The 25,623-nt window shown below is 40.7% G+C and overlaps 1 protein-coding gene across 1 annotated transcript in view; it reads left to right on the top strand.

The window, feature by feature from the left end:
- The window catches only part of DNAH11 (dynein axonemal heavy chain 11), a 315,311-nt gene that overhangs the window by 198,265 nt on the left and 91,423 nt on the right, over positions 1-25,623 (top strand). Inside the window, 7 exon segments of the mRNA XM_029233957.1 lie at positions 1,263-1,424; positions 10,169-10,402; positions 13,506-13,652; positions 18,699-18,812; positions 20,890-21,033; positions 21,927-22,109; positions 23,779-23,880. Coding sequence (XP_029089790.1) covers positions 1,263-1,424; positions 10,169-10,402; positions 13,506-13,652; positions 18,699-18,812; positions 20,890-21,033; positions 21,927-22,109; positions 23,779-23,880 — 1,086 coding nt within the window.

Here is a 25,623-nt window from a genome sequence, read left to right as displayed (position 1 = left end):
CTGTTAACTTAGCACATGCAATATTACAGCAATTATTCAGTTTGTAACTAGACTCTTGAATATAAAAATCGGTCAGCTTATGCATTATTGAAAATCATTTTAGATCTTAGGATTCATCTCTTGAGTTGTTGAAGAGCCATAGTATATAAAATTAATATGGTAAAAACACCTGTTAAATGAGAATATATGGTTTCACATATTTTTATGATTTTTATGACATGAATTTTAAAATGCTATGTGGAAAAAATATATCCCTTGAGAAGTGATTTGGTTAGTTGCCTTATCTCAAAGTGTGAGAGACTTCATTGAAAGAAGTGCAGAGCTTTGTTTCACATCATCAAGTGCAAGCCGCGTCTAGAAAAAAGGAAACCAAGACTCATCCTCAGACCTTACCCCAGTTGGCATCAGTCTCCCCAGTGCCCTCAAGTCCACAGTGACTTGGGAAAGAAGACAGAGGACAAAATGGGAGCTCCCTAAACACCTCTTTTGTGCTAGTACTTTACACAGGGCACCACATCTGACGAGCTCAGAAAGGATATTCAGACCCACTGAAGTCCTGATAACCTGCTTCCCTCACTGAGCTTCTGTGACACATGTCACAGCTGAACTCAGGCACTCCTGACAGAAAGCAGCCCTGTGTCACTAAAGAGTATGGAAACTTTCCAATTTAACTCTTAAGTCATTAAATACTTAAATAAAACTTTGAAAACTTACAAATTTCTCATCAGGATCATGTATAAACTGAAATTTTTACTCCTTTAAAAATGTTAAGTATGAACTCGAGTGAATGTATTTTATTTTAAGTGGAAACAAAGTAAACATTGAATGTGATAAAACTGTTTTCTTAAAAGTATCTTACACAGTTTTATGGAGACTGGTGAATTACAGAATAGGAGACAGAAGATGAGAGTCTTGGTATTATTTTATCATAGAGATTTGGTTTTTATTTTTAATTGTCATTAATGTAACTTGTGTGATAGAAAAGAATGAATTTCCCACTGTGCTTGATGATCAACAAAAATGTTTAGAAGGAGAGGGACCAATTTTAAGGAAAGCACACAGCACTGTTTCTGTTTGTTCCGTGGGGCAGGTTTGTACTTTGATTTGCAAGGAGGTTAACGTTGCTTTCCACTCTGCGGTGCTTTAGGCTAGTTTAATGTCACGGTTGGCTGCACTCCTTTCTTTCATTGTCCAGGGTCGCCGTGTAATTCTTTGCTCACTCATCACCCTCCTGGTTTTGCCCTGCCCCCGTGTCTCCACAGATCATTTTGTGTTTCTCTCCGGTTGGTCACACGCTGAGAAGTAGAGCTCGGAAGTTCCCAGCCCTGGTTAACTGCACGGCTGTTGACTGGTTCCGTGCTTGGCCCCAGGAGGCTCTGGTCACAGTCAGCAGGAGGTTCATTGAGGAAACCAAGGGAATTGAGGTATGCCGTGTCAGCCTCTGAATCTCTCTCTCTCTCTCAAACACACACACTCTCACTGACCCAAGTCCTCAGTAAAACATTTCCAAAATACACCTCCTAGCAGAAAGCTGACCTTGTTTGTTTAAGATGATAAGATCATCTTTGTGAGTTTACATTTTACCGAATACGATGGCTGATCTTTTTGTATCTGGTTGAGGTGCATACACACACACAGACACAGATACACACAGACACACATACAAGAGACACATACACACTAACACACACACACTCAGACACACAAACAGCACGTGAGTTCTTACTCATCCACTGACTCACCAGAAGGCCAGGATATTCAGAACTTACTGAATATAAATCCTTTACATTCACAACTAAACAAAAAAGTAGGCACCCATAGCCATGCAATGCTTGTTCTTAACAAAGTAAGGCAATTCATTGTGATTTTTCTCATTATGGTATTGATAGGTGAAAAATCAGGCCCCATATATTTTGCAATCACTAAGTCAACTAATGTATATGCTTCTTTGTTTTATGGGTGTATGCTTTATAGATTATGTTTGTCATTTGCTCATGTTGAAATTTCCACCTCCTATTGCCTTTTTAAAAAGTTGCATGAAACGAAAAAAAAAGAAAAAAAGAAACAACTTCAAGCATTCAGATTCAAAGTGAAAAAGGAGTGTACCAATAGATACGAAGGTGTCATTTAGACCTCCTGGAAATGAAGTTGTGCATCCATCAAGCACCTTTCTGATTGGAAAGTTTGGATGGATGGTGATTGTGAACATTTCCCAGGGAGGTTTGTCTTCTGATTCCTTGGAGTGATAAGTCGAACAGTGCCTAGAATAAGTCAGGCAGGAAGAATGATTCTCAGAGCCAAAAATAAAATCAGGGATATGTAAGGAGTGATGGCTCTTTCCAGCTGAAACTTTGCTGTGAACAGGGACAACCTGCTGTAGCCTCCTTTCCTCCCAAAGCCGTAACTGCTGCTTTTCCAAAGCAGTCCTTTCACATTTCGTTGAATATTATATCTTTTGGTGGCCAGAGGGTTAGAAATCTGGGCATATTTACTTTTTCAATTAATGATTTGTAATGCTGCTAGCTTTATTGCATATTTATATTTATATGCATATTTTATATACATGATATATACAGCTTTATCATATATGGTTTATTGTATTTTCCAAAATGTCTATTAATCTAATTACTTACTGCTGGATTGCCAGGGAAGAACTGTTATGCAACATTTAAAAGATGTATATGATAGAGGTTTTATCATATTCAAATACCTCCTCTTGCTTTTCTCCACACACACTTAAAACATTTCTATAAATTAATGAAAAAAAATGAATTCCTCTATTTCACTGTTTTCTTCATATCCAGAAAGTTCTTTCTCTTGCCTGTCTCTACACTCACCCCTAACATTGAATGAACTTACCTAGACCTTTAAAACAACATCATCATCAGGATTTGGGGGGGTAAAGAGTGAGTAATATTAATGTGTGGTTCTATTTTTTTAAGTGATATTCACTTTTTCCCCACTGGTTGGGGGACACTGCAAAGCTTTTCTTACATTTAGGGAAATATATGTAAATTTGTTCCCATGAACAGAGTGGTAGACTGTCACAGGAGTGATTGATTTCTGTCTGAAATGCTGTTCTCCACATTATGTGTCTTCCTCGAGTCAGAGGAACCCCATTTAGTGGAGACTAACGCTAGCATTACATAAAGTCTACCCGAAATATTTTTTACTTTAAAATCTGGAAAACCATTAAATATGACTAATGATGGTCAGTTACTAATACAAATTTCTTCAGCTATTGCTAGGTCCACTGCCTTTCTGGAATTATGTAGGGAATTATTTTGTCTTCTGATAACTACAAGAAGCATTAAGAATGCGGATTTACTAAGAGGAAGAGAGCCTGTATGTATCTTTTGGTAGCAAGATTCTGTTTCATCCAGATCATTTGATTAGGCTGGCTTGGTAAGGAAGAGAAGAGGACCAGCATGCTTTGTTTCTTAATGTTCATTTCTCAAATGGGAGGAAATCAGAGCCGGTGGTGTGGTTTAATTTAGTGTCTGGCACAGTGCTTTAAGCCCCTTGCCTTTGCTGCTCTGGTGCAGACTCTCTCCTGTCAAGAGTAGGTGCCACTTAGAAAACAGCTCCTCCTGAAGGAGCTTTGATACGCCAGTGACCATTGACATCTACTGGATGAGGCAGGACTTGCATCATTTTAAGTCCAGAGGGCTCCTCGCAGGTCCTCAGCTCTATTTGGCGGTATCATGATGCCTCCTATAGGATGCTGGGTGCCAAATAGGAATTTAAAAAGCACTTTCCCATTTCTATGGAGCTGAATTATGCCTGGAAACAAATTAGTCAATTTCGTTCCAGTGCTGTGTGCTTATTTAACTTTCCCACCTTCCTAATTTGTTACTCAGGAGCAATAATTATAATTCAGAATGCAACGTGTCCACCTTCTTCTCCAAATGTGTGGGGCCTTTTCAGTAGAGGTCAAAAACAGCTTTTACATTTTTTGAATGAGCACTAATTTGATCACTTTCTTAGTTTTAATTTCCACTGTTAAGACTGAGAGTTGTCAGCATAATTTAGCACTTCTTAATTATTGGCCTCATTTGCTGAGTGTAAGGTACTTATACAAGGTGCCCCCCCCCCCCCCGCCTTTAGCCAGAGAAAGGATTCATTAAAGGCAAGTGGTTTTGTGTGTGTTGACATATAATTTTCAGGTAGTACACACTCAGCACCCAGGGGTGTGGACTGACTAAGTCTAAGTTAATGTTTGTGCTGCTTTTCTGTTACCTGGTATTGAACTAAAATGACAGCTGACAGAATGACCAAAATAGTTTGACAGTGAAGTATCACCAGGTATTTATCTGAAGACTTTGTGTCAACATACACTCCTCATAGGAGATTTGGAAATGGAGATGGAAAGACACAGTGTAAGGAGGGAGAGGATACCCTCCAGCCATCCGTGGGAATTGGGTTACAAATGATAATTGGGAGATCTTGTTGAGAAGCATATGGGTCCCAGTTAGGAAAATCCAGGGAAAAAGGAAGGAGAAACAGGTGTTAAAAGATAAGAAATGGGACTACCCTGGTGGCGCACTGGTTAAGAGTCCGCCTGCCAACCCAGGGGACACGGGTTCGATCCCTGGTCCGGGAAGATCCCACATGCCGCGGAGCAACTAAGCCCGTGCGCCACAACTACTGAGCCTGCGCTCTAGAGCCTGCGAGCCACAACTACTGAAGCCTGCGCGCCTAGAGCCCATGCTCCGCAACAAGAGAAGCCACCGCAATGAGAGGCCCGCGCACCACAATGAAGAGTAGCCCCTACTCGCCGCAACTAGAGAAAGCCTGCGCGCAGCAACGAAGACCCAATGCAGCCAAAAACAAATTAAATTTTTAAAAAAATGAATAAGTCCTATTGTAAAAAAAAGATAAGTAATATTTTTGATTTTTCAAGTCAAAATGAATAATCGACCTACTTGAAAGCAGGGCTTGATGAAAAGAGAAATTATTGAACGGAAGTGAAAAGACGAGTTCTCTGAGGAGTGAGATTTGCTTCGGAAGGAGTAGAGAAAAAAGGTCTGAGCAAGACGGAGAAGCCCATGCCCATCCTTTTCAGTCATGTTGTCCAACTGGCAAGTAACAGTTCTCTGTCCTTTTGCCGTGACACTTCAAGATAGTTACACAAGCTCAATATCATCGGCTTCATCAGTAAAATAACTTTATTTCACATGCTGCCGCCTCCTCCATCCAGAACTTGTTGAAGGTTTGGCAACATAAGAATGGCACATTCTCCTACCATTTTCCAAACCAGTCATGGGAAAATGTCCACTCAAGGAGGAAAGTTACCGTACTGCTGCTGTATTTCAAAGACTGATTTCATGACTGGTCTCTAGCTTCCTTTTAAAACCTTAGGCCAAGCATGAAGCATAGTAAACAGCACCTTGTTAGTGATAGGTACGTTAGCAGCAGCATTTCTGTTAATGATTTTAAGCGCAGTTCTTGCTTTGAAATGTAAGTGAGGGTTATTCAGTATGAATTTCAAAAGTGGAAAGATAACCTTGTACAATAGAAATTCTATGAATCTGTGAAAAATACCCTCTTTCTGAGGAATACTGAAATCATTTTAAAAGATTAAGACAAAAACAAGTGCAACCAAATTTCTATTGAATCTGCCTAAATCTCATACTGGCTTAAACCTATATTCAAACAGATGAGAAAAGGCCCAGGTGGTGGTTCATATAGTCCCCATTCTTCAGCCCTCTTTCTCCTTTGCACACGCACACTAACATACTGTTCGCCGTACATGTCTTGCTCTGTGCAAGTTACTTAAATTTAGGATAGAATTGCAAAAAGCAGTAGAATGCTGCTTTCCAGGGTTTTTGCAGTTATGAAAACTTTAGGAATCCCCTCTACCTGGAAAGTAGGGTCCAGTTTTTATAGTTGTGCAGGAACTTGGACGTGCTGTGAAGTTGAAAGTTTAGCTAAATCAAATGGAGGCATCGCTACATCCTAGTTATAGCTTTGTGGCTTTCCTACAGTGCTGGCCTCCCCAGATCCATCTCCTGCCTTGTCTGCTTGCTCTGAGAGGGGAAGCTGGGCTCCATCTTTCCTCCCCATGCCCCTAGTCCTCAACTAGCATCTTTGTTTTAATGTTCTGTCAGTAAGCCATTGAAGGCTACCTCTTTTGAGGATTGGAAACTCATCTGGAAGATTGCTAGCTTATGCTGGACTTAAACTTGCCTTTAACCCAGGCTTGGTCTCTAAAGTTTAAAGAGAAAAATAAAAAACACGAACAAACTAACAATAAAATGCCGTCACCAAAGTAGCGAAAACAAAAAACCAGCATGTAATTTAGAAAACTCTGCATTTAACACTTGTGGCTGCTCTGTCTGGTGGTAATCTTCCTGGGACTACTGTTGGTACTATTACCATCACCAAGAGCAGGGTAACACCTGCCCTGCATTTGCATTATTTCCCACCTCTCATCACCAACCTTCTAAGCAGGGACCACTGGTTTCCCTGTTGTACAGGTGAGAGGCTGGCAGCCATAAGCACAAGATCCTTAAGCAGGTGAGGGGCCCATTCGGCACTTTCATGCCAGAGCTCATATTCTTAAATCCTGCTCTGGACTGTTGCACAAATGTTTGCCTCTTCCGAAGGAGGAATAAAAGGAAAGGAAGACAAGAAATAGAGTAAAAAGGAGTGAGGAAAGTCTAACTGTTGATTTTGTGGGCAGTAGGAAGTATAGGGAATGCAATAACTTGCCCAATTTGACAGAACTGGAAATCTAACCCAGGTCCTAGGATTCAAACCCCGCATCCCTGGCTGCCTCCACAATTTTTTCCTGGGAGCCTATTAGCACTATGAGTAGTTTAGGAGAGGAGCTCAAATATAATACTGCCATTTTGTGCGTTATTAAATTTTTGTTATTTAATAAACCAAACTTACAACCACAGTATCTAAGAGATTCTCTTTGACCAGACCCAAAAGGAGCTAAAAAGTACAAATAGGATATATTGGGAGTCTGGGATTGTCATGTACACACTGCTATATTTAAAATAGATAACAAGGACCTACTGTAAAAAAAAAAAAAAAAAAAAACAGAAAAAATGAAATTAAAAAATAATAGATTTGGAATTATTGAAAATTAACATAGGTATTAAATATGTACAGTTTTGTATATTATACTTCAGTAAAGCTGTGAAAAATTAGCATAGAAATAATTTCTGAGATAAACTACCAAGATGGACAGTAGGTGTATGACATTATACGTTACAAAATTATCCCAAGTTAAACTTGAAAGGGAGGGCTTCACTGGTGGTGCAGTGGTTGAGAGCCCGCCTTCCAGTGCAGGGGACGTGGATTCCAGGCCTGGTCTGGTCTGGGAAGATCCCACATGCCGTGGAGCAGCTGGGCCCATGCGCCACAGCTGCTGAGCCTGCGAGCCCCAACTACTGAGCCCACGTGCCACAACTACTGAAGCCTACGTGCCTGGAGCCTGTGCTCCGCAACAAGAGAAGCCACCGCAATAAGAGACCCGCGCACCACAACGAAGAGTAGCCCCCGCTCGCCGCAAGTAGAGAATGCCCACGAGCAGCAATGAAGACCCAACGCAGCCAAAAATAAATAAATTAAATAAATAAATTTATTAAAAAAGAAAAAAAACTTGAAAGGGAAACGATTTTCTTTTCTTTTTCTTTTTTATCTGCCTCCTTTCCCTTCCTTGAATACAATACTCTTGAAAGAATTCAAAAGTACAGATATACAGTCGTCTTTGCTGGTCTTGGGAAGGTGTAAAATCCTATGTAACACTTCAAGTGTTTGATTTCATTCTGGCCTCCAGGCGTTGGTTTTCATTCAGATTTTGCTGTCATTTTCAACCACGGGGACATGCTGGGCACGTGCTTGAAGAGTCAGGTGGCCAGAGTGGCAGCGATTGCCCCTGCTGGAGAGCCAGGACACCAAGTAGAAGAGATTTGTTTGTGTTTCTGTGCTTACAGTGAGCCATCACAGAGAGTAGAAATTAAACACTTTTTCTTAACGTGAGGAAAAAAGTTTCTTCTTTGCATCCGATTATGCATTGGCTTCAGCAGTGTTTTCCAAAGCATCTTAGTGGGGAAACCTTGGATTCATAACCATTGGATACTGGCACTTGGCTTATTTTTATTTTTGCTTTCACCATGATTGGCTGTAAATTGACTACAAATGGGATCAACCGGTTTTCATTAAGGGGCCAAATGTAGCAGGAATGAGGTTCTCCACTCCCAGCTCTAAAAGTGAAAATACAGCATCTCGTCCCCATTACTGTAGCCGCACCAGGACAGGCAGCCATCTCCTCCCGGGTCACCCCCCACCCCACACTGCCACCCCCCCAAAAGAAAACTGGAGATAAATGAATGGCAGAATAAATAATTTATGCTAATGAAATTACTGCAATTAGTAGTTCTACAATGACCCTTTTAAAAGCCACAGCTGTTAATGTCAGGAAGTGCTGTCACTACTGACCTTATCATAAGAGAAAGTGACAAATTGAGAATGCAGGGAAGACCAGTCATCAAAGAGGTCTGTTCTGGAACGATTAGAGTTTTCTGAAAAACAGTGTGAATTACAACCAGCTGCTCCCTGGCTCTGCAAGTCTCCCATGCTGTGCCATTTTGTTAAGTCCGATAACAATAGTTATTTTGCCCCATTGAGACAAGTTGTCTCGGGCCACTTCTAGCTCTACCGGAAACCACTTCTTCCATCGGGGATTTACAAATGAAACTGTTGTTAAAGAAAGCTTTTCAGGGCAGCCGAGGAGCCTCCTCATAGGATCATGGTTGGGCAGAGGCCAGGTTTTGTTTTGTTTTTCTTTTCTGCAAGGAGGTTGCACTTGGCTGGGGACATATTTATATTTTAGAAATATACATGCTGGCTTTTAGTCTCATTAAAACAACACAGGACAGGCGTGAATTTCTGCCCATGTTTATATTGTAGTCAAGTTCTCTAAAAAATAAAATCCCTAAGGGGATATTTATATGGTGTTGCTTAACTTCCTTATAAATTTATATTCTGAATTCACTATTTGGTAATGTACATACGTCTCAGATCTAGTAGAAACAGAATATTCAGGATTTGTATCATTCTGTATTTAACTTTTGCTTTAAAAACATTTTCGTTACTAGCGCCATAGATTTTTAATATGCAGAACAGTCTGGTATGTACATATTTTAAACCCAGTCAAGCGTTTTCCGTGAGGTTGGAGAGCCAAGTGTTTAGAAATTGCTTTGGAGCCGTTCTTCTCTGACAAGAATCGGCCTGTCTCTCCTCGCACCCCAGGTTGTGATATTAATGGTGCAGGTCTGAAACGTTTAACTGCATCACCAGCCACTTGTGTGCAATTTCCCCAAAGCTGTCTGAGCTTTATTGACAACACTTTGGTAAATTATGTGTGACTTTCCTAAGAGTTGGTGTAGCTCATTTAATTCATATTAATTGATTTTTAGGCTCCCGTTGATTCATTGAACCTGGTTCATCTCCTACAGAATGCAATAAATAATCATTAAAATGCGGGAGATGTGACTCCACAAATTAAAAAGGGAACTACTTCAGAAGTCAGAGGGGACAAAATGGAAAGAATGTCTAGTGGGGTTCTCCAGTAAGTCTTCAAAGTAGAGTTGCTCAATTTTTTGTTTGTTTCAAATGAGAATACATATAATCATACTATTTTTCTCCCAGGAGCAGTGACTTTTATACCTTATCCTCCAGTTTGTTTCCACATGGGTTCTTATAAAACTGTGTATTTCTCAGTTTAACCTTTTTTTTTTTTTTCAGTGACTGTTGGTTTTCTTTGCCTGACGTTTAGCTTGAAAGCAACACCAAAAATACTTCTCTGAGTACTGTGTCTCAATTTCTCCATTTTCTCTTGCACACGCTTGATAAAAATCAAGTCGTGAAAAGCAGTGCTTGTGTTGCATCTTGGCTTTTGGTTTTGGTATGTGGAGCACATATAAATCCTTTGGCCTACTTGGCAAGAGGAGGTTACTAAGCTGGAAGGTTTCTTGTCATCTCTCCAATCCCGTGGACATCTCTGAAAGACTAAGTTTTCCTAGAAACTAAGCTGTTCTGGCTTTTAGAAAATAAATACTGCATAATTTCGCTGATTTTTCTTCTTTTATAAATTTGCATTTTTGTTTTCATTTGAGAGAATTTCATGTGAATTGCCATGTGTATGTTTCAGCCCCTGGATAAAGATTCTATTAGCCTCTTCATGGCACACGTTCACACTAGCGTAAACGAAATGAGTACCAGGTATTACCAGAATGAGAGAAGACACAACTATACCACCCCAAAGAGTTTTCTGGAACAAATATCACTGTTTAAGAACCTGTTGAAGAAGAAACAAAACGAGATATCCCAGAAGAAAGAGCACTTGGTGAATGGCATCCGGAAGCTACAAACCACAGCCTCTCAGGTATGACCCGGGTATGTTACTACTGAGTGAAATCAACGCTCCTAAAATTAAAAAAAACCTGTGCTTTTGAAGCAGCCGTTTAACCTACTTGTATAAGATGCATCGTGCTAAAATTTACAGTTTAATGATACAGAGAACACACAGTTCCTGCTTTCCTAAGGCTGAAAAGGGATCAGCCAGTTACACTATCACAGCTGGTTTGGAGAGAACCCTTCTGTTGTTGGCCTGTCTCCGTGCCGGGCAGTGTCGAGATGTTGAACAGAACAGGCACAGCTGGTTCCCCTCTCCTCTTCCACTGCTTTGATGCTCTGGGCTTATCATGAGGAACTTTGTCACAGGACAATGGAAATCAGATCCCTCTTGGTCTCAGATTCTCAACCCCCAGTGAAGGCAGCGTTTCCTGGCCGACGCTGTGATAAAGGGTGTTGGGATTGGGGTCCCTAAGTATAGCGGTCTTCTCTGGCCTTGGTGTCTGATCTGCTCCCTTTAGCCACTATCTCTCTTAGGTGAAAATATCCAGTGTTGCTTTCATCCTCAACCATAACGCCGCCACTACCTTGAAGGACGGCACCTCTAACCTCCTGGAGCCAATCAGGAGGGAATTTGCATAGGATGTTAATCATGTGTGGGTCTGCACACATATTATCAGATTTTATGGTTAAAAATCAAACAAGTATATGAAGTAGGTGTTCCTACTGAAATTTTACACATGAGGCTTCAAGAGTCGAAGGCCACAGAGCCCATGAGTTTTGAGTTGGAGCCCAGATCTATGTAAAGCCCATAGTTCCAAGCTGCCTCTCTGTGACTGGTAAAAGAAATTAGAATGAGAGAAGACAAAAGACTTTGGAGATGGGCCAGCCAGGCTCTAGAGCTAGAGGAAAAAAACAATCCTCACTGGTGGTCACCTCAAGGCCAGAAACTCCCAGGGCCTTTTCAGAGTATTTGTCATCAGGTTGTACACCCATATGCTTTTCAAGAAATTGGGCCAGTTTTCCCCCCAAGAGTACTGGTGGCCCATCCATGCCTAGGATGGAAATGAGACAGAACCTGGTTGGGGGAGTGTATGTTGGTGACTTTCACCCTGAAGGACTCTCTGGCTATGTCCTTCAAGTATGTCTGAAGGCCAAAGCATCACTTACCTCTTTCCCCCTTCATTTCATACACCAGGAATGGCTCTTTGGTGAAACACTGTGATCTGTGCTGAGCAGTGAGTAGATGGACCACGACTGGGAAAGAGAAACCGGAGTGAGGAGGTTTCCAAGACTGAGTGTTGCAAAGAATAGTTGCTGGAAAACCCCCAAAGAATATATTCCTATATGTGCATCTTTTCCTTCACTTTCAAAGAATGTCTTTCTTTGCTCTCTCTTTTTATAAATGTTTTATCTTACTCTTTTTGCCTTCTTTCTCTTTCATTTGTCTTCCCTCTCCCTGTCCCTCCAGTTCCATCTCACTTGAATCAAAACCCTTTTCCCTAGTAAAGACTTTTTGCTAGGAGTCCTGTTAAGCTAAAAGTGGAAGAGATCTGTATCCCAGAGCATTTATGTCCCTCTGAAGGATGACCCAAAATGAGCCTGTTGACTTTGCCCCAGGAAACGACAGTGTTGGCTAAAGTGAACTCAATACCGGTGGGGCCTCTGCCACACTGCGAGAGTTTCCTCCCCAAATGACAGAGACTAAAGCACGGGGAGTAGCATCCTCGTTCATCTCAGTGGTGGCAGCATCTCAGTCACAGAGAAGAAGAAGAGAAAGTCTGTGGTTTCCTGACAGTCATCTCAGTTGTGTGTTGTTGAGCTGGGGGTTGGGGAGAGGAAGAAAGAAAGGGGGTGCCTGCCATGTTCACAGCTGTTTGGGGTTTCCTTATTCCCCCTCAGCTATAAACAATAGGCAGAAAGTCTGAGAAGATACACAAGGTCTTGATGGAAGGACTACTGATGAGCTCTTGCCATTAGGTGTTTGTGCATGTGGTTGGAATATCTAATAGCACCTTAAGAGTTTTTAAAATCAATTTATTTTGAAGAGGAAGCATAGTCTCCTATGTGGACAACCAGAAAGCCTGACAGTGTAAGATCAGGTGGTGTGCAGAGCAAGATGTCTTCATCTTGGAGCGTGTGCCCTTGCAGCAGTCCCGCAGAGCTGGATATCCATGCCATCTGAAATATGTCCAAACCGTAGCGCTGTTCATGCATTGCAGCAAAGCCCTAAACCCCTTCTTTAGCCAGGTAGCCCCTCTGCAGATTTAGTGTAGGTCATAATAGAGAGCCCAAGTGAATTCTCTTCATCCATAAGGCTCGCATCCAGGGCTTGAGTTGCTTTCGATATTTCAGACTTAACAGCTTCCTTAGAGACTGAAATCAGGGCTTGAAATAAGTTTCCTCCTAATCTCTTGGATGATGATTTTGATTATGGCCTAACATGTGACTAGTTTCACACGGCTAAAAAGAAGAGAGAAGGAAACATCACTGTGCAGTGTGACCCTGAGTTCATAAAGAGGCTAAAAAAATCAGTCTTAGCTTAAACTCTAGTAGTACAGGTAGCAGTCACAGTACCAGCTGTGCCTTTTAGGGTAGAGTGTAAATAACCCATGTTGGCCGGGGAGGTCACAGGCATCCTTGGATATAGCAGTGGAGTGTGGTTCCACAAGATGAAATTCCTGAAGTGTTTTTAGCAATGGAGTCAAAATAAATGGTTGTGATTGTTTTTTTGTGATTAAAAAACACACACACACACAAACAGTAATATTTATACCCCACAGGGGGCATGAATGACACATGCTCGGGTGACATGTGCTCAGGTGGGGACAGCTGGTGGTGCTTCCCTGAGCTGAGAAGATAAATGTCTGGTTGGTGCTGACATTAAGTTAATGACTTTTTCCACAAAACCATTCGAAAACATTATTCTGTTGATTCCTGTGTTTAAAAAGAAATGCATTTTTTTTTAAACACAGGGCCTGCATTTTTTCACATGGAATTAAAGTCAAATCAGGGTAGAAGAAGAACCAAGATAGAAATTGCTAGGCCCCCTGAATTCACTTAAAAAAATAAGCTATATCTGATGTTTGTTGTTATTGACACAGGTTTCTTCAAAGTCATGACTTTTCCTTTAGGTAGGGGATCTGAAAGCCAGACTTGCCTCTCAAGAAGCTGAGTTACAACTGAGAAATCACGATGCTGAAGGTCTGATCACAAAGATCGGGCTTCAGACGGAGAAAGTGAGCCGGGAAAAGGCCATCGCGGATGCGGAAGAGAGAAAGGTCAGGCTAATTCCACCATTTAGAGTACAGAGCTATATTTAGCACAAAATAAACCTTTGTAGGTGAACAGTTTTGAACAACTTCCTCTCCAGGGAGCGTAAAATCTAAAGAATTATTATAGTTACACATGTAACAGCATTTCACACCATGATTACCACTTGACCTTTCTTTACATTATGCATTTTCCCAACCTTTTAGCTCTTTTAATGATATGAAAGAACAATAAATACTGAGCTCATTCAAGCATATAATGGATGTGGATCTTGAACATCAGGCCTATTTGTAATACAGTAAAGGTCAGGAAGTCACCTCCGGAGGTTTCTAAAGCTTTTCCGTTTTTAGGCAAATTGAACAACTCAATTGTTAACAAAGCCCATTCCGTCACTTTGCAAGATGGTTTTCGAATTTTGCATTTTAATAACACAACTTGAGTTTATTATTATATCCTAAGCTAAATTTGTTCTTTTTCAGTCAGTGGAGGCCCTGGCATTCTGTATGATGTTTTATTGTTGGAAACAATTACTTTTAAGATTATATAGCTTCTGCTTTCTTTGTACTTGGGTTTCCAGTAATTCTGAAATAAATATGTTATATTGTCATCTTCTCTTACCAAAACTTCACAAGTAGAAGGTATTTTATTTTTGTGTATCTCACTTCCCAAAAGAACTATAGCAAACAGAATGATTACTAAATATTTGTTTAAAAATTGAATGACCATATATGTGCAAGGTCAGTTATCTTATTTTAGACAAAAGATTATAATCAGGGCTTAGTTAATTAAAAAATGTAAATTATGAGTCGCATAGCCTGGGAATCAGTAGCCATTATGCTATTATTCTGCATTAACGATGTGAGAAAATATCTGTTTTACCAGTGATGTTGCCGTTCATTAATAGGCAGTTGAGTTGTTTTCCTTTTGTTGTAATGTGTATTGAGCATGTTTGCCTTTAACTTGCACAGCTAAAGACTTTAAAAGCATAGTGAAAGTCAAAATGCTAAATTAATGTTTTTTTTTAAACTTATTTTTGAAGTTAAAGGTAAGGCATGTTTGGCATGGCCGAGAGGCATATGATTCCTAATTCTGGTAATAAATATTTCCATTGAGTTTCAGGTAAATGGAAGAGATCCTTAAAAGTATATTTTTATCTTAAGTAATTAGGTCTCACACATGGTGTGATTATCATAAGCTAATTCCACCCAGGGGATGTTTTTCAGGCATTACACAAATTTGTGATACTCCGATAAGTACTATATCATAACCCATCTCTACAGATCTTGAAACATGACAAGTACTCTGGAGGACATTTCACATTTTTGCATGTGACTTTCTAAGGCAAAATTATCCTCACAAACGGGGAAAAATGCTTTAGCAAATTAGAACTCATCTGACAGGCTGTTTCATGAAGTTTGCCAAACATGGAAAGGACACATAGTATTTTGTATATCTAATCCGTACCAAGAAATAAAAATAATACTTAAAATTATTTTCATTTTATCCATGAGGCTTAATTTAGTTATAAATAACAAATATTGTCTGAGCACCTATTTTTTTGCCTGGCACTTTTCTAGGTTCTTGAGGATATATGTATATGATATGCAAGGTGCCTGCACGTAGCTTACATTGTAATGGGAAAGACAGGAGACAAGTGACATGTTGATAGACAAGGTATTTTGGGTTAGCAATAAGTCTATGATGAAAGTCAAGTGATGTTATGGTGGAAAGAACTCTTTTAAGTTGGTGGTCATGGAAGGAGAATCTATTTGACTCTAAACTATGTAGAGTCAAGGAATTAATCAAGACCAAGTATGTGCTATGGGCTCACATTGGTCATATGTTCATCAACGTGCTAGATTCTATGTGGTTATTAAAAAAGGGTGTATATGGTCTCTGTGATTCTATGAAATTGGGGTCTCAAGATTTAATACTTAAGAAGTAATTTAAAAATAACAGAAGTATGTTGCCACATTTAATATGGCTAAACTAATATTGGGGTTTAGAGACTGTCTTGCTGTGCATCTTGACAACCCATGTAGAGAAGCTGGTTGAAATTGTTGCTTCAAGTTTATAAATCATCGAGGGCTGTTCAAATCATGGGCATTGCCAGCAGTGACCTCAGGTAACAGAAGCACCATTAAGCTTGTGAAAATTAGATCTTCCATCTTTGTTTCATTTATCAGCTCCAAATTCTAAGGATCCTCTGATCCTTTCAAACTGCTTTCTTTGTTGAATAGTAATCCTCATGAGTGAAAGTGCCTTCCAAATTGCAGAGCTCATATAATCTCTTCAAAAGGTGGACATCCACCCTGATTTTGAATGATCTTCAGTTTTTTAATGTTTCTTTTCTAAAGATGGGTGGGGCTGAATTTTAGGACCATCAGGAATTTCTTCAAGACAGGTGAGAGCCATGTGCTTGTTAGCTAAGGCTGCCATAACAAAATATCAGGGACTGGGAGGGTTAAACAACAGAAATTTATTTTCTCAGCGCTCTGGAGTCTGGAAGTCCAAGGTCAGGGTGTTGGCAGATTTGGTTTCTCCAGAGGCCTCTCTCTCTCTCTGGGCTTGCAGACAGCTACCTTCTCTCTGTATCCTCATATGCCCTTCCCTCTGTGCCCACACCCCTGCCAACTCTTGTGTGTAACCAGATTTCCTCCTCTTATAAGGACATTAGTCAGATTAGATTAAGCCCCACCCTAACAGGCTTGTTTTAATTTAATCATCTCTTTAAAGGCCCTCTCTGTAAATACGATCACATTCAGAGGTCCTGGGGTTAAGGCTTCAACCTGAGAATTTTGAATGGACACAGTTCAGCCCAAAACAAGCAGTTATTGTGACTTTATCCTCTTGTGACCGCCACTAAATTTCATGAACCATCTGCAAGGAGCTTTTGACTAGCAGAGGGCAGAAAAATTCTGGTGTACCCAAGAATGGGACAGTCTCCAAATCTGCTTTAACGGACGATGGTAGAGGGAAAGCACATACTCTAAGCCATCTGTGTAGCTCTTCCACCTTCTCCAGGTTGGGCCTCACTAACCAGTCCACAGGAACCTTGTTCGGGGTGGGAGAGGGCAGAGGAAATTGCACAGTGAGGCTTCCCAAGTCCCTGAGATACAAAGCATTTTCACAACTCTAGTGTAGTTGCACTTAGGGTGAGAGGGATTGGGAATAGGAAATAAGTTGACCAACCTAGAGTTTTTTTGTTTTTTTTTTTTTTCGGTACGCGGGCCACTCACTGCTGTGGCCTCTCCCGTTGCGGAGCACAGGCTCCGGACGCGCAGGCTCAGCGGCCATGGCTCACGGGCCCAGCCGCTCCGCGGCATGTGGGATCTTCCCGGACCGGGGCACGAACCCGCGTCCCCTGCATCAGCAGGCAGACTCTCAACCACTGCGCCACCAGGGAAGCCCCTAGAGTATTTTTTTCATTTGCATTTGTGGGGTTTTAGTTATTAAATGTTCTAAATTACTCTGCTTATCAAAATTACCCAAAGGAATAATACTCCATTAACAGTAAAGGAGTTAGAGGGAGAAGACTCTATGACCCCCAGTCTCATAGAAATAGCATTTAGAAGAAATACTCTCTAGGTATTAAAAAACCATGATCCTGAGTCCAGTTTAAAATGATGTTATTACAAATGGGCACAAACAGCATGTGTAGATTTAGTATATCCTTAAGGAGAATAAATAAGCCTGATGTAATAACTCACTCAAATACAGTCTCTGTTTCATCCGTAGCAGTATTCTCCAGCACATTGAAAATGTATAATAGTATCCTTAGAGTTTTCATGGTCCATTCCTGGCAGCTTTGAGGACTGTGGTTTTAGAGCAGTTCTCTGTAAGCAGGCAGAGTTTCCTTACAGGTGTTAACCGTAGCCCGTAAGTATTGGCCGGAGGTCACATATCTACCATGGACCAATTATGTTCATAAAAGGTGCAGTACGTAGCAGAATAACGGTTAATCAGGAGAAGGGTAATTTCTGCTAATAAAGCTGTGGTAGACAACAAAATTTGTTGTGAGCAGTGTTTACGTTTATGGGTACAGTTTTAAACCTGTTCAAACACATCTGAACGAATGCACTTTTGTTCACACTTGATCATTCACAATCCCCATCACATCAGCAACCATCCCATATGCTGACTGGATCCTGGTGCCCAGCGCCACAGCTTTGAAAGTCACATTTCTGCTGAGGACAAAGATTTTATTCTTCCTGGACATTCGAGTTCTATCAGTGTTCTAAAGGGAGGAGGATAGAAACCCCAAAGGTTCTCATTTTGGCTTGGTTCGAGTTTACCAACATGGCTTCCCTATATCCATATTATATGTGTTCATGCCAGGGGGCTAATGCAAGACCCTCTTTGGCATGTGAATAGTGTCCCTGGACCCTCAACAGTAGAGCGGACAGCAAACATCACGGTCCCATTGCCAAAGATAGACCTGGGTTGTTGCAGCTGTAGTTTCTTACCAAGTCCTTAGAGAAAACAAGAATTAATCTTCATAAAAATTTTTTCTGTGATTAAGCATGCATGGGATAGAACAATATCTTCTAGCCAGTTGAACAAAAAAGCTTCACATTTATTCTTAAAAATTAGTTAACGTGACCTTTAGGTAATGTAAATGTGAGTAATCAGGTAATGTAGGCAAGCTAAATGTAAGGAAAAATGAGAGAATTTTAGCAAACATATTTTGTGGTCTAGGTTACTGAGCCAGCTTGGATTTTCACTTGTTCAGGACTTGCTGAAAAAGAAAACTGAAGAACAGAGGAATTGCTTAATCTTGCATTTATTATTAGTGGCACCTTGTAACTAGGATACAGCCTGCCTTGGAGCATTTTGATATTTGATTCCATTTGTGTTGTGTGTTTTGTGTGTGTGCAAAGCTTTGTGTATACACTGTACCTGAAGGGAAGTTAGTCTCTACAACAAATTCCTCCCCTGTTCAAATACAGACGAATTATTGAACAGTGCCTCGGAGGCAGCCTGCATTTTTCAGTAGAGATATCTGAGATGATAATTTGTGTACGTGGGTTTCTGTGTTTTTCCTCTTTGATTAGGTGACAGCTATTCAGACTGAAGTGTCCCAGAAACAGAAGGAGTGTGAGGCCGACTTACTTAAGGCTGAGCCCGCTCTGGTGGCCGCGACAGCTGCTCTCAATACACTCAACAGGGTAAGGATGATTCCTTGGCTCAGGGTTTCCTCAAAATAATATTTGGAGATTATTAGAGTTTGAATAACTGAACTAAGGGTGAAATTCATGCAACCAAAGAGTTTTGAAAAAGGAAAGAAAGTCCCATTAAATGTTACAGTTGAAACAAATATTTGAGGTCATCATTGTAGTTGACCTTCCTTTCCCATCCGGGAGTTTGTCCTTCTTCATCCCAACAAGCGGTCTCCTTTTGAATACTTCCAGTGCCATGCAGTTTATACTCTTATGAAAGGCAGTTCTATTGTTAGCAATTGGATTCGGCCCAAGTCCAGTGATTCATATTATGTGTTGCTTTAAGAACCAAGTGAGGGATTCTCTACTTCCTCTGGATATAAAAAATTAGTATTAATGAGAGACCCTCAGGAAAAGAGCAACAGGCTGGAATCAAAGACACCTAGGTTTGACCCACACCGTTTTTCCTGGCTTCACGTTATTAGCAAAACCTCACTGAGCATTCGAATTCCCATAAGAGAAAATAATCTGTGATGGTCAGAAGGAGAGATGGAATTATGGGCAATGTGATTCTAAGAGCCTACAGCTGGTCTTGCCCCTGGGTTCTACTAGGCCTCTGGGGTGAATCCTAGGGCATTACTAGGCCTGAGGATCTTAAATTCAGCTTCAAAGAGGAAAGGATCCAGACATTCCCTGCTCTTCAAAGAAATATTCATTTCTCTAAGTATTCTTTTGAAGGAAGTAATTTTGACTGTGAACAGCGATGTTCACTATAAGAAACATGGATGTTTCTTATAGTATTACCATAAAGCTGAACAATTTAAAAGAACATATGTATACCATGATGGAAGATTGATTATTCTGCATTCAAATATCCTGCTGCCATTAAAATTATATTGTTGAATCCTAGCTAGCAACAAAATGTTCGTGATGTATTAAGTGAATAAAGCAGATTATAAAATAGGATTTAGTGTAACGTTTTTTTATAAGAATATGTTTGTGCATAGGAAACAATTGGGAAAAAAATAATAGTAACTGATTATTTCTGAGTAATGGAATTTTGTGTTTTCCTCTTTCTGAGCACTAGAATGTTTATTTTCTTCTTTGTGCTTTGCACTGGCAACTTTTCCTCTGAAGATATTATTATATACTCAGTCAAAATAAAATAATATCACTTAAATGTAAAGCTCAGTATATTTATAAATGATGAAAGAATCTTGGTTACCCAGCTCTCAGTTAGCATTAGCATATTTTAAGTTTTTGCTTTTGCTCCTATTTTCACACCCTTTCTGTTCTTTGCAGTCATTTCCCAAATAAATAGCCAGTTTATGGTAATGGAGGAGAATCAGGTTCAACATTTGATGAGGCTTTATAAGCAAGAGTGTATAATATAGCTCAGGACATTTCACAGGAAATCCTTTTTAAAAAAACATGTATCATGAACCTACATATACTTCTTATAGATACTAATTCTTGCTCCAAAGTATTTGTCCTGATACTGGTGATTTATCCCATGAATACCATCTGTTGAGTAAATCAAGATTCTGACCTGCAGAGGTTAAGGAGGAATGCAGAAAGGAGGTTCAGCCTATGCGGGCATCTTCCCAGTTGACAGTCATTATAGTGTAATAGAAGATGTTTTTTGTGCATGTAAAGCAGAAAAACAAAACTAAGAGACTCTGAACTAAGGGACTCTGTTTCTGGGAGGGCCTGGTTAAAAGGCAAATATATTCCATAGGTGGGATAGACCCATAAATACCTTAAAACCTATATGTTTATGAAATTCCCTGGACTCAGTGTGCAAGGCTCTGCAGGACTGGTAGATCAGGCAGATAAATTTACTTGGAAGCCAGAAAGGGCAGTGATGTTTCCGAAGTACCAGAAAAGCGCCCAGCAAGAACTGAACCTCCTGGAGTTCCACGGTGGTGGGACCCCCGGGTGGGCGGCAAAGACTGCCCAACCGAGACTGGTGTGGAAAGGAGAGGGTGGAAAAGACCAGCCACTGAAGACCAGCTTGATGACCTAACAGCTGGTCTTGAGAAACCAGACCTCTCCTGGTCTTGAGAGTGTGTGTGCTTTTTTTCAGGTCAATCTCACTGAGTTGAAAGCCTTTCCCAACCCTCCAAATGCAGTTACCAACGTTACTGCAGCCGTGATGGTCCTTCTGGCTCCCCGGGGCAGAGTGCCAAAAGACCGGAGTTGGAAGGCAGCTAAAGTCTTCATGGGAAAGGTATCAGGCAGCCCGGCAACGTGAAAATCCCGACAATTTCTCTGTTCAGTACTGTGGTTATACTTGACAGCAGGGGTGGGGGAAGGATGGACTGGGCATTTGGGATTAGCAGATAAGAACTATTATATATATAGAATGGATAAACAACAAAGTCCTACTGTATAGCACAGGGAACTATATTCCATGTCCTGTGATTAAGCAAAATGGAAAAGAATACGAAAAGAATGTATATATACGTATAACTGAGTCACTGCTGTTCAGCAGAAATTAACACAACATTGTAAATCAACTATACTTCAAAAAAATAAAATTTTGAAAAAACATACAATTTGAGGAGAAAGAGGAAAGCTATAAAATTCCCAACTGCTAAAAAAAAATCATCTTCATATTTGCTAAGTGTAATCTGCTGTATGTTCTCTAGACTTAGAATTTTTGTTTGCCAAGTTGGAGATTAGCGTAGGGTTGTAGCACACCTAAGTCAACACCAGCAGCCGTTGGAAGGGTGCTAATTATTTTCAAAATTATGAAAGCAGTTAAGTGTAGGAGGGAGAAAATTACATGGATGTCTTATGCTGGAAAAATGTTACTAATGTACACGAAGGTGAAGCAAAGGGATTTTGGGGTATGTGTTTTTCTTTTTCTTTTCTTCAAAATGTGAATGCCTCCTGTGCAGGGACTGAATATTTTACCCTGGGATAGAAGGGGTTTTAAAAGTGTCCATTGCTAATTCTAACTTTATACTCTAAACGCTGAAAAAGTCAAACAGTGGGATAAATGGAGCTTGCCAATTTTGCCTTTGTAATGTGAGTCCTAAAAGCTGATTTTAACTTTTGATCTTGGAATTTTCTCTGCCACTCAAATGGCTCATTGCAATAAGTCTTTTTGCCTTACAGGTGGATGATTTTTTGCAAGCGTTAATTAACTATGACAAAGAGCACATTCCGGAGAACTGTCTAAGAGTGGTGAATGAACAGTATTTGAAAGACCCGGAGTTCAACCCAAACCTGATTCGGACCAAATCTTTTGCAGCAGCTGGTCTCTGTGCCTGGGTCATCAACATCATTAAGTTCTGTGAGGTATATCAGTTGTGATCAGATGGTTTACGGGTGTTATTCAGGAAGGGGCATACATATATTAATTTCTAGGCCAGCAAAAAAAGTAAAATAATTTAACATTATCTGAATAAGATAAAGTTCTAAGAATGAGACCTGAAAGTGTCAGATTAAACAGAATTCTCTACAGGAGGATATTTGAAATGTTGGAAACTATCTTTTTTTAGGGTAGAGTGAGTAGCTTTTTTTTTTTACTTAACTAATTGATTTATTTTATTTTTGGCTGTGTTGGATCTTTGTTGCTGCATGCAGGCTGTCTTTAGTTGCGGTGAGAGGGGCTACTGTTCGTTGCGGTGCATGGGCTTCTCATTGCGGTGGCTTCTCTTGCTGTGGAGCACGGGCTCTAGGCCCGCGGACTTCAGTAGTTGTGGCACGCGGGCTCAGTAACTGTGGCTCGTGGACTCTAGAGCGCAGGCTCAGTAGTTGCGGCCCATGGGCTTAGTTGCTCCATGGCATTTGGGATCTTCCTGGACCAGGGTTCAACCCCATGTGCCCTGCCTTGGCAGGCAGATTCTTAACCATTGCACCACCAGGGAAGCCCGAGTGAGTAGCTTCTTTAGATCAAATAGCAGCAATTAATTTGATTTGATTAGATAAAAGCATGTTGGGTAGATTAATTATATTTATTTATTAATTATATTTATTTATCAAATACTTGTCCGTCAGTTATGTCCCAAGAACTTTGCAAAGGACTAGATGTAAAAAGGGAACAGTACATGGCCCTCCACTGGGAGGAACTGTCTCCTTTTTGTCTTGGAAGGTTGTGTGTTATACCCAAAGATGGAATTGCTGAGGAAATGCCAGTGTCATTCCCAGAATGATTTTCAGAAAATTGGGTTATGTCCTTTACACGGGAGGCCCACAGGAATAGGACCCTGTCAGTCTCTCCATCTCTTTAGTGGAAGCCTGTATCAGGCAAGACTGCAGACAGATCACAGCTGATGGGCAGCCTCTCCCCATAATGACACACCTGACCGCTGTGCTGGCCTCACATCCTAGGTGAAAAGATGAGCCCAGAGCTAGACTGTGGCTGTGTTCTGTGTCATTTTGCTATAAAATAGGAAATAAAATTTAATTTCCTTTCTCTCTCCCCAACAGGAGAATAATTGATCCACTCAAATGCTGAAACCACTCATTCAAATAACATTTAAGGTGGCCAGGAACTTAGAAAAGAAAGTGTGGTTAATACTGGGTGAGGACATCTCCCACATTCCTTCCTGGGTTCAGAGAATTTCTCTACACAGCTTTTCTGCCTTAAAGGCTAGACCTGATCCCACCTTCAGCTGTAGTTCCTATACACTACAATTTATGATGATATGAGGATTATCTCCAACTTTTATGAAAAACTAATTTTAGTATCTTAATAGTATATGACGTGTATAGCATTTTATGCAAGTGCTTGTAACTCTAATGTCCAGAATAAATGAATAAACAGTAGAAAGCTTAGAGGACTTGGTAGGCTGGGTGGATTTTTGTTCTGCCATTAGGTAGTACCATGGCTAAGAATAAACACCAAATTTCTAGGTCACATAGAGATTTTAATTGTAAAGCTTCCAGCAAACGTAAGACTGAATGATTACTTGTCTTTGCCATCTTTATTACCTCGTGAAATAACCCCCACGTGGCTTTTCAGGTCTACTGTGATGTGGAGCCCAAACGGCAAGCGTTAGCCCAAGCAAACTTAGAACTGGCTGCAGCTACTGAAAAACTAGAGGCTATCAGGAAAAAGCTGGCGGTAAGTGCAGACTCTAACGCTGAAGAAGTTCCCGAGACATGGAACCCCTCCCCGCCTTAGGATCCCACTTTCAGAGAGGACCACCTCGGAGACCTACCAAACAGGAAGGAATTTGACCTTTCATGGATGTATTCCTTTATATTCTCCTTCAGTACATATTCCTTATCTGCTGTATGCTGGACACTGAGCTGGGAAAGTGGGAACTTTGATGGTTTCTGCGCTTAAGAAACTTTGCAAGCGTTAATTAACTATGTAGCGTTAATAAACTTTGCAAGCGTTAATTAACTATGTATTAATTAAGTAGAAAGAGTGTAGCCCACAGTGATTAAAAAGCAAGGATTCTGGAACCAGAGTGCCTGGGTTTATATCCAGGCTCCAGTATTTACTGTTTTGCCCTGCACGGGTTAGTTAACCTCTCTGAGCCTCTTTTTTCTCAACTGTGAAGGAGGTATTATAATAGCATCCACTTCTTAGGATCGTGAGGATAAAATGACAGTAGTTCATATTGAGAATTTAGTAGTCAATATGAATTCATATTGAGAATTTAGTAATCAATATGAATTCATATTGAGAATTTCACATGGTGCCTGGCATATAGTAAGTGCTTAGAAAACACTAACTACAAATATTATCACCATGACTGTTTTTACAAATATATAACCAGTCATTGTAGTCCAGTGTTATAAGTATATATGTGACTATATCTAGAGTGCAGTAGGAGTGCCAGAAAAGAGCCCAGAGAAATTAGAGAAAGTTTTATAATGAAGGTGTACTTGACATGAGCTGTGAAAATTACTTGCAAGTCACCAGGATAACTAGGTCAGGAAGGGTATTCCTGGTAAAGAATGAAAAAAAGAGGGAAGAAGCAGTTGGTAGACTTGAAGAGTCCTAGTAGGCCAGATGCCGAAGATGGGGGTTTGGGAGAAGGTTAGGAATAGCAGGAAGTAATGGTGAGCAAAAGCAAAAGGTGAGCAAAAGGCTTCTCTGCCTTTTGTGCTGCAGAATTTAAATTTCATCTGACCTGTAGTATTGGGCGTTGGAAAGATCTTAGTACGTTAATGACTCACTTTTCATCGACTGAATGGAAGCTGGAGGGAGGGGGTCTAGCTGCAGAAAGACAAGTTAGAAGCATGTGGGTCCTGTTAGTGGGTCTGTGGGTCTGCAGTGGGTCCTGTTAGGGCCTCAGCTAAGGCAGGAGCAGCCACAGTGGAGACGGCGAGATAGATTCAAGGCTGCTGACAGGATAGAGAGGGAGAGGGAGGCGTACAGAATAGAGATGATGAGTTAGGGGTGCCTGACAAGGTAGCATGCAGTAATGCAGTCAGAGTGATAAGGCTGTGTAACCCTGGCAACTTAGGGAAATCCTCAGAGCTTCAGTCTCTTAGCTGTAACGTAGTGATAATAACAGCTAACTCTCAAGGTGGGCATTTGTGATTTGGGGCTCCCCAGAATCCAGTCCTACCTACTTTAGGTGATAACAGCCTGGTTTATCTCTGGGGAATTATCTTTCCTCATTGGATACACTCAGGTAGGACTTTGACCAAGGGTACATTTTCCTGTCATGGCTGATGACTAGGTATGTGGTCCAAGTTTTGCCGATTTGATTCCCCGCCTGCCCCCCACCCCCAGCTCTAGAATTTGAATCATCAGCCAAAGAATAAAACTGAAAACAGAGTTCATGCATTGTAGAGACAGTGTCCAGTTGAAACTTTCCAAGAGTTGCTATTCCCAAGTCTCCCTGGA

Source organism: Monodon monoceros, unplaced genomic scaffold, assembly GCF_005190385.1.
Source record: "Monodon monoceros isolate NGI ecotype Baffin Bay Population unplaced genomic scaffold, NGI_Narwhal_1 Super_Scaffold_2, whole genome shotgun sequence".
In the NCBI taxonomy this organism is placed as follows: domain Eukaryota; kingdom Metazoa; phylum Chordata; class Mammalia; order Artiodactyla; family Monodontidae; genus Monodon; species Monodon monoceros.
The sequence above is the reverse complement of the archived record's forward strand: the minus strand, read 5'-3'. Positions and strand labels throughout refer to the sequence as shown.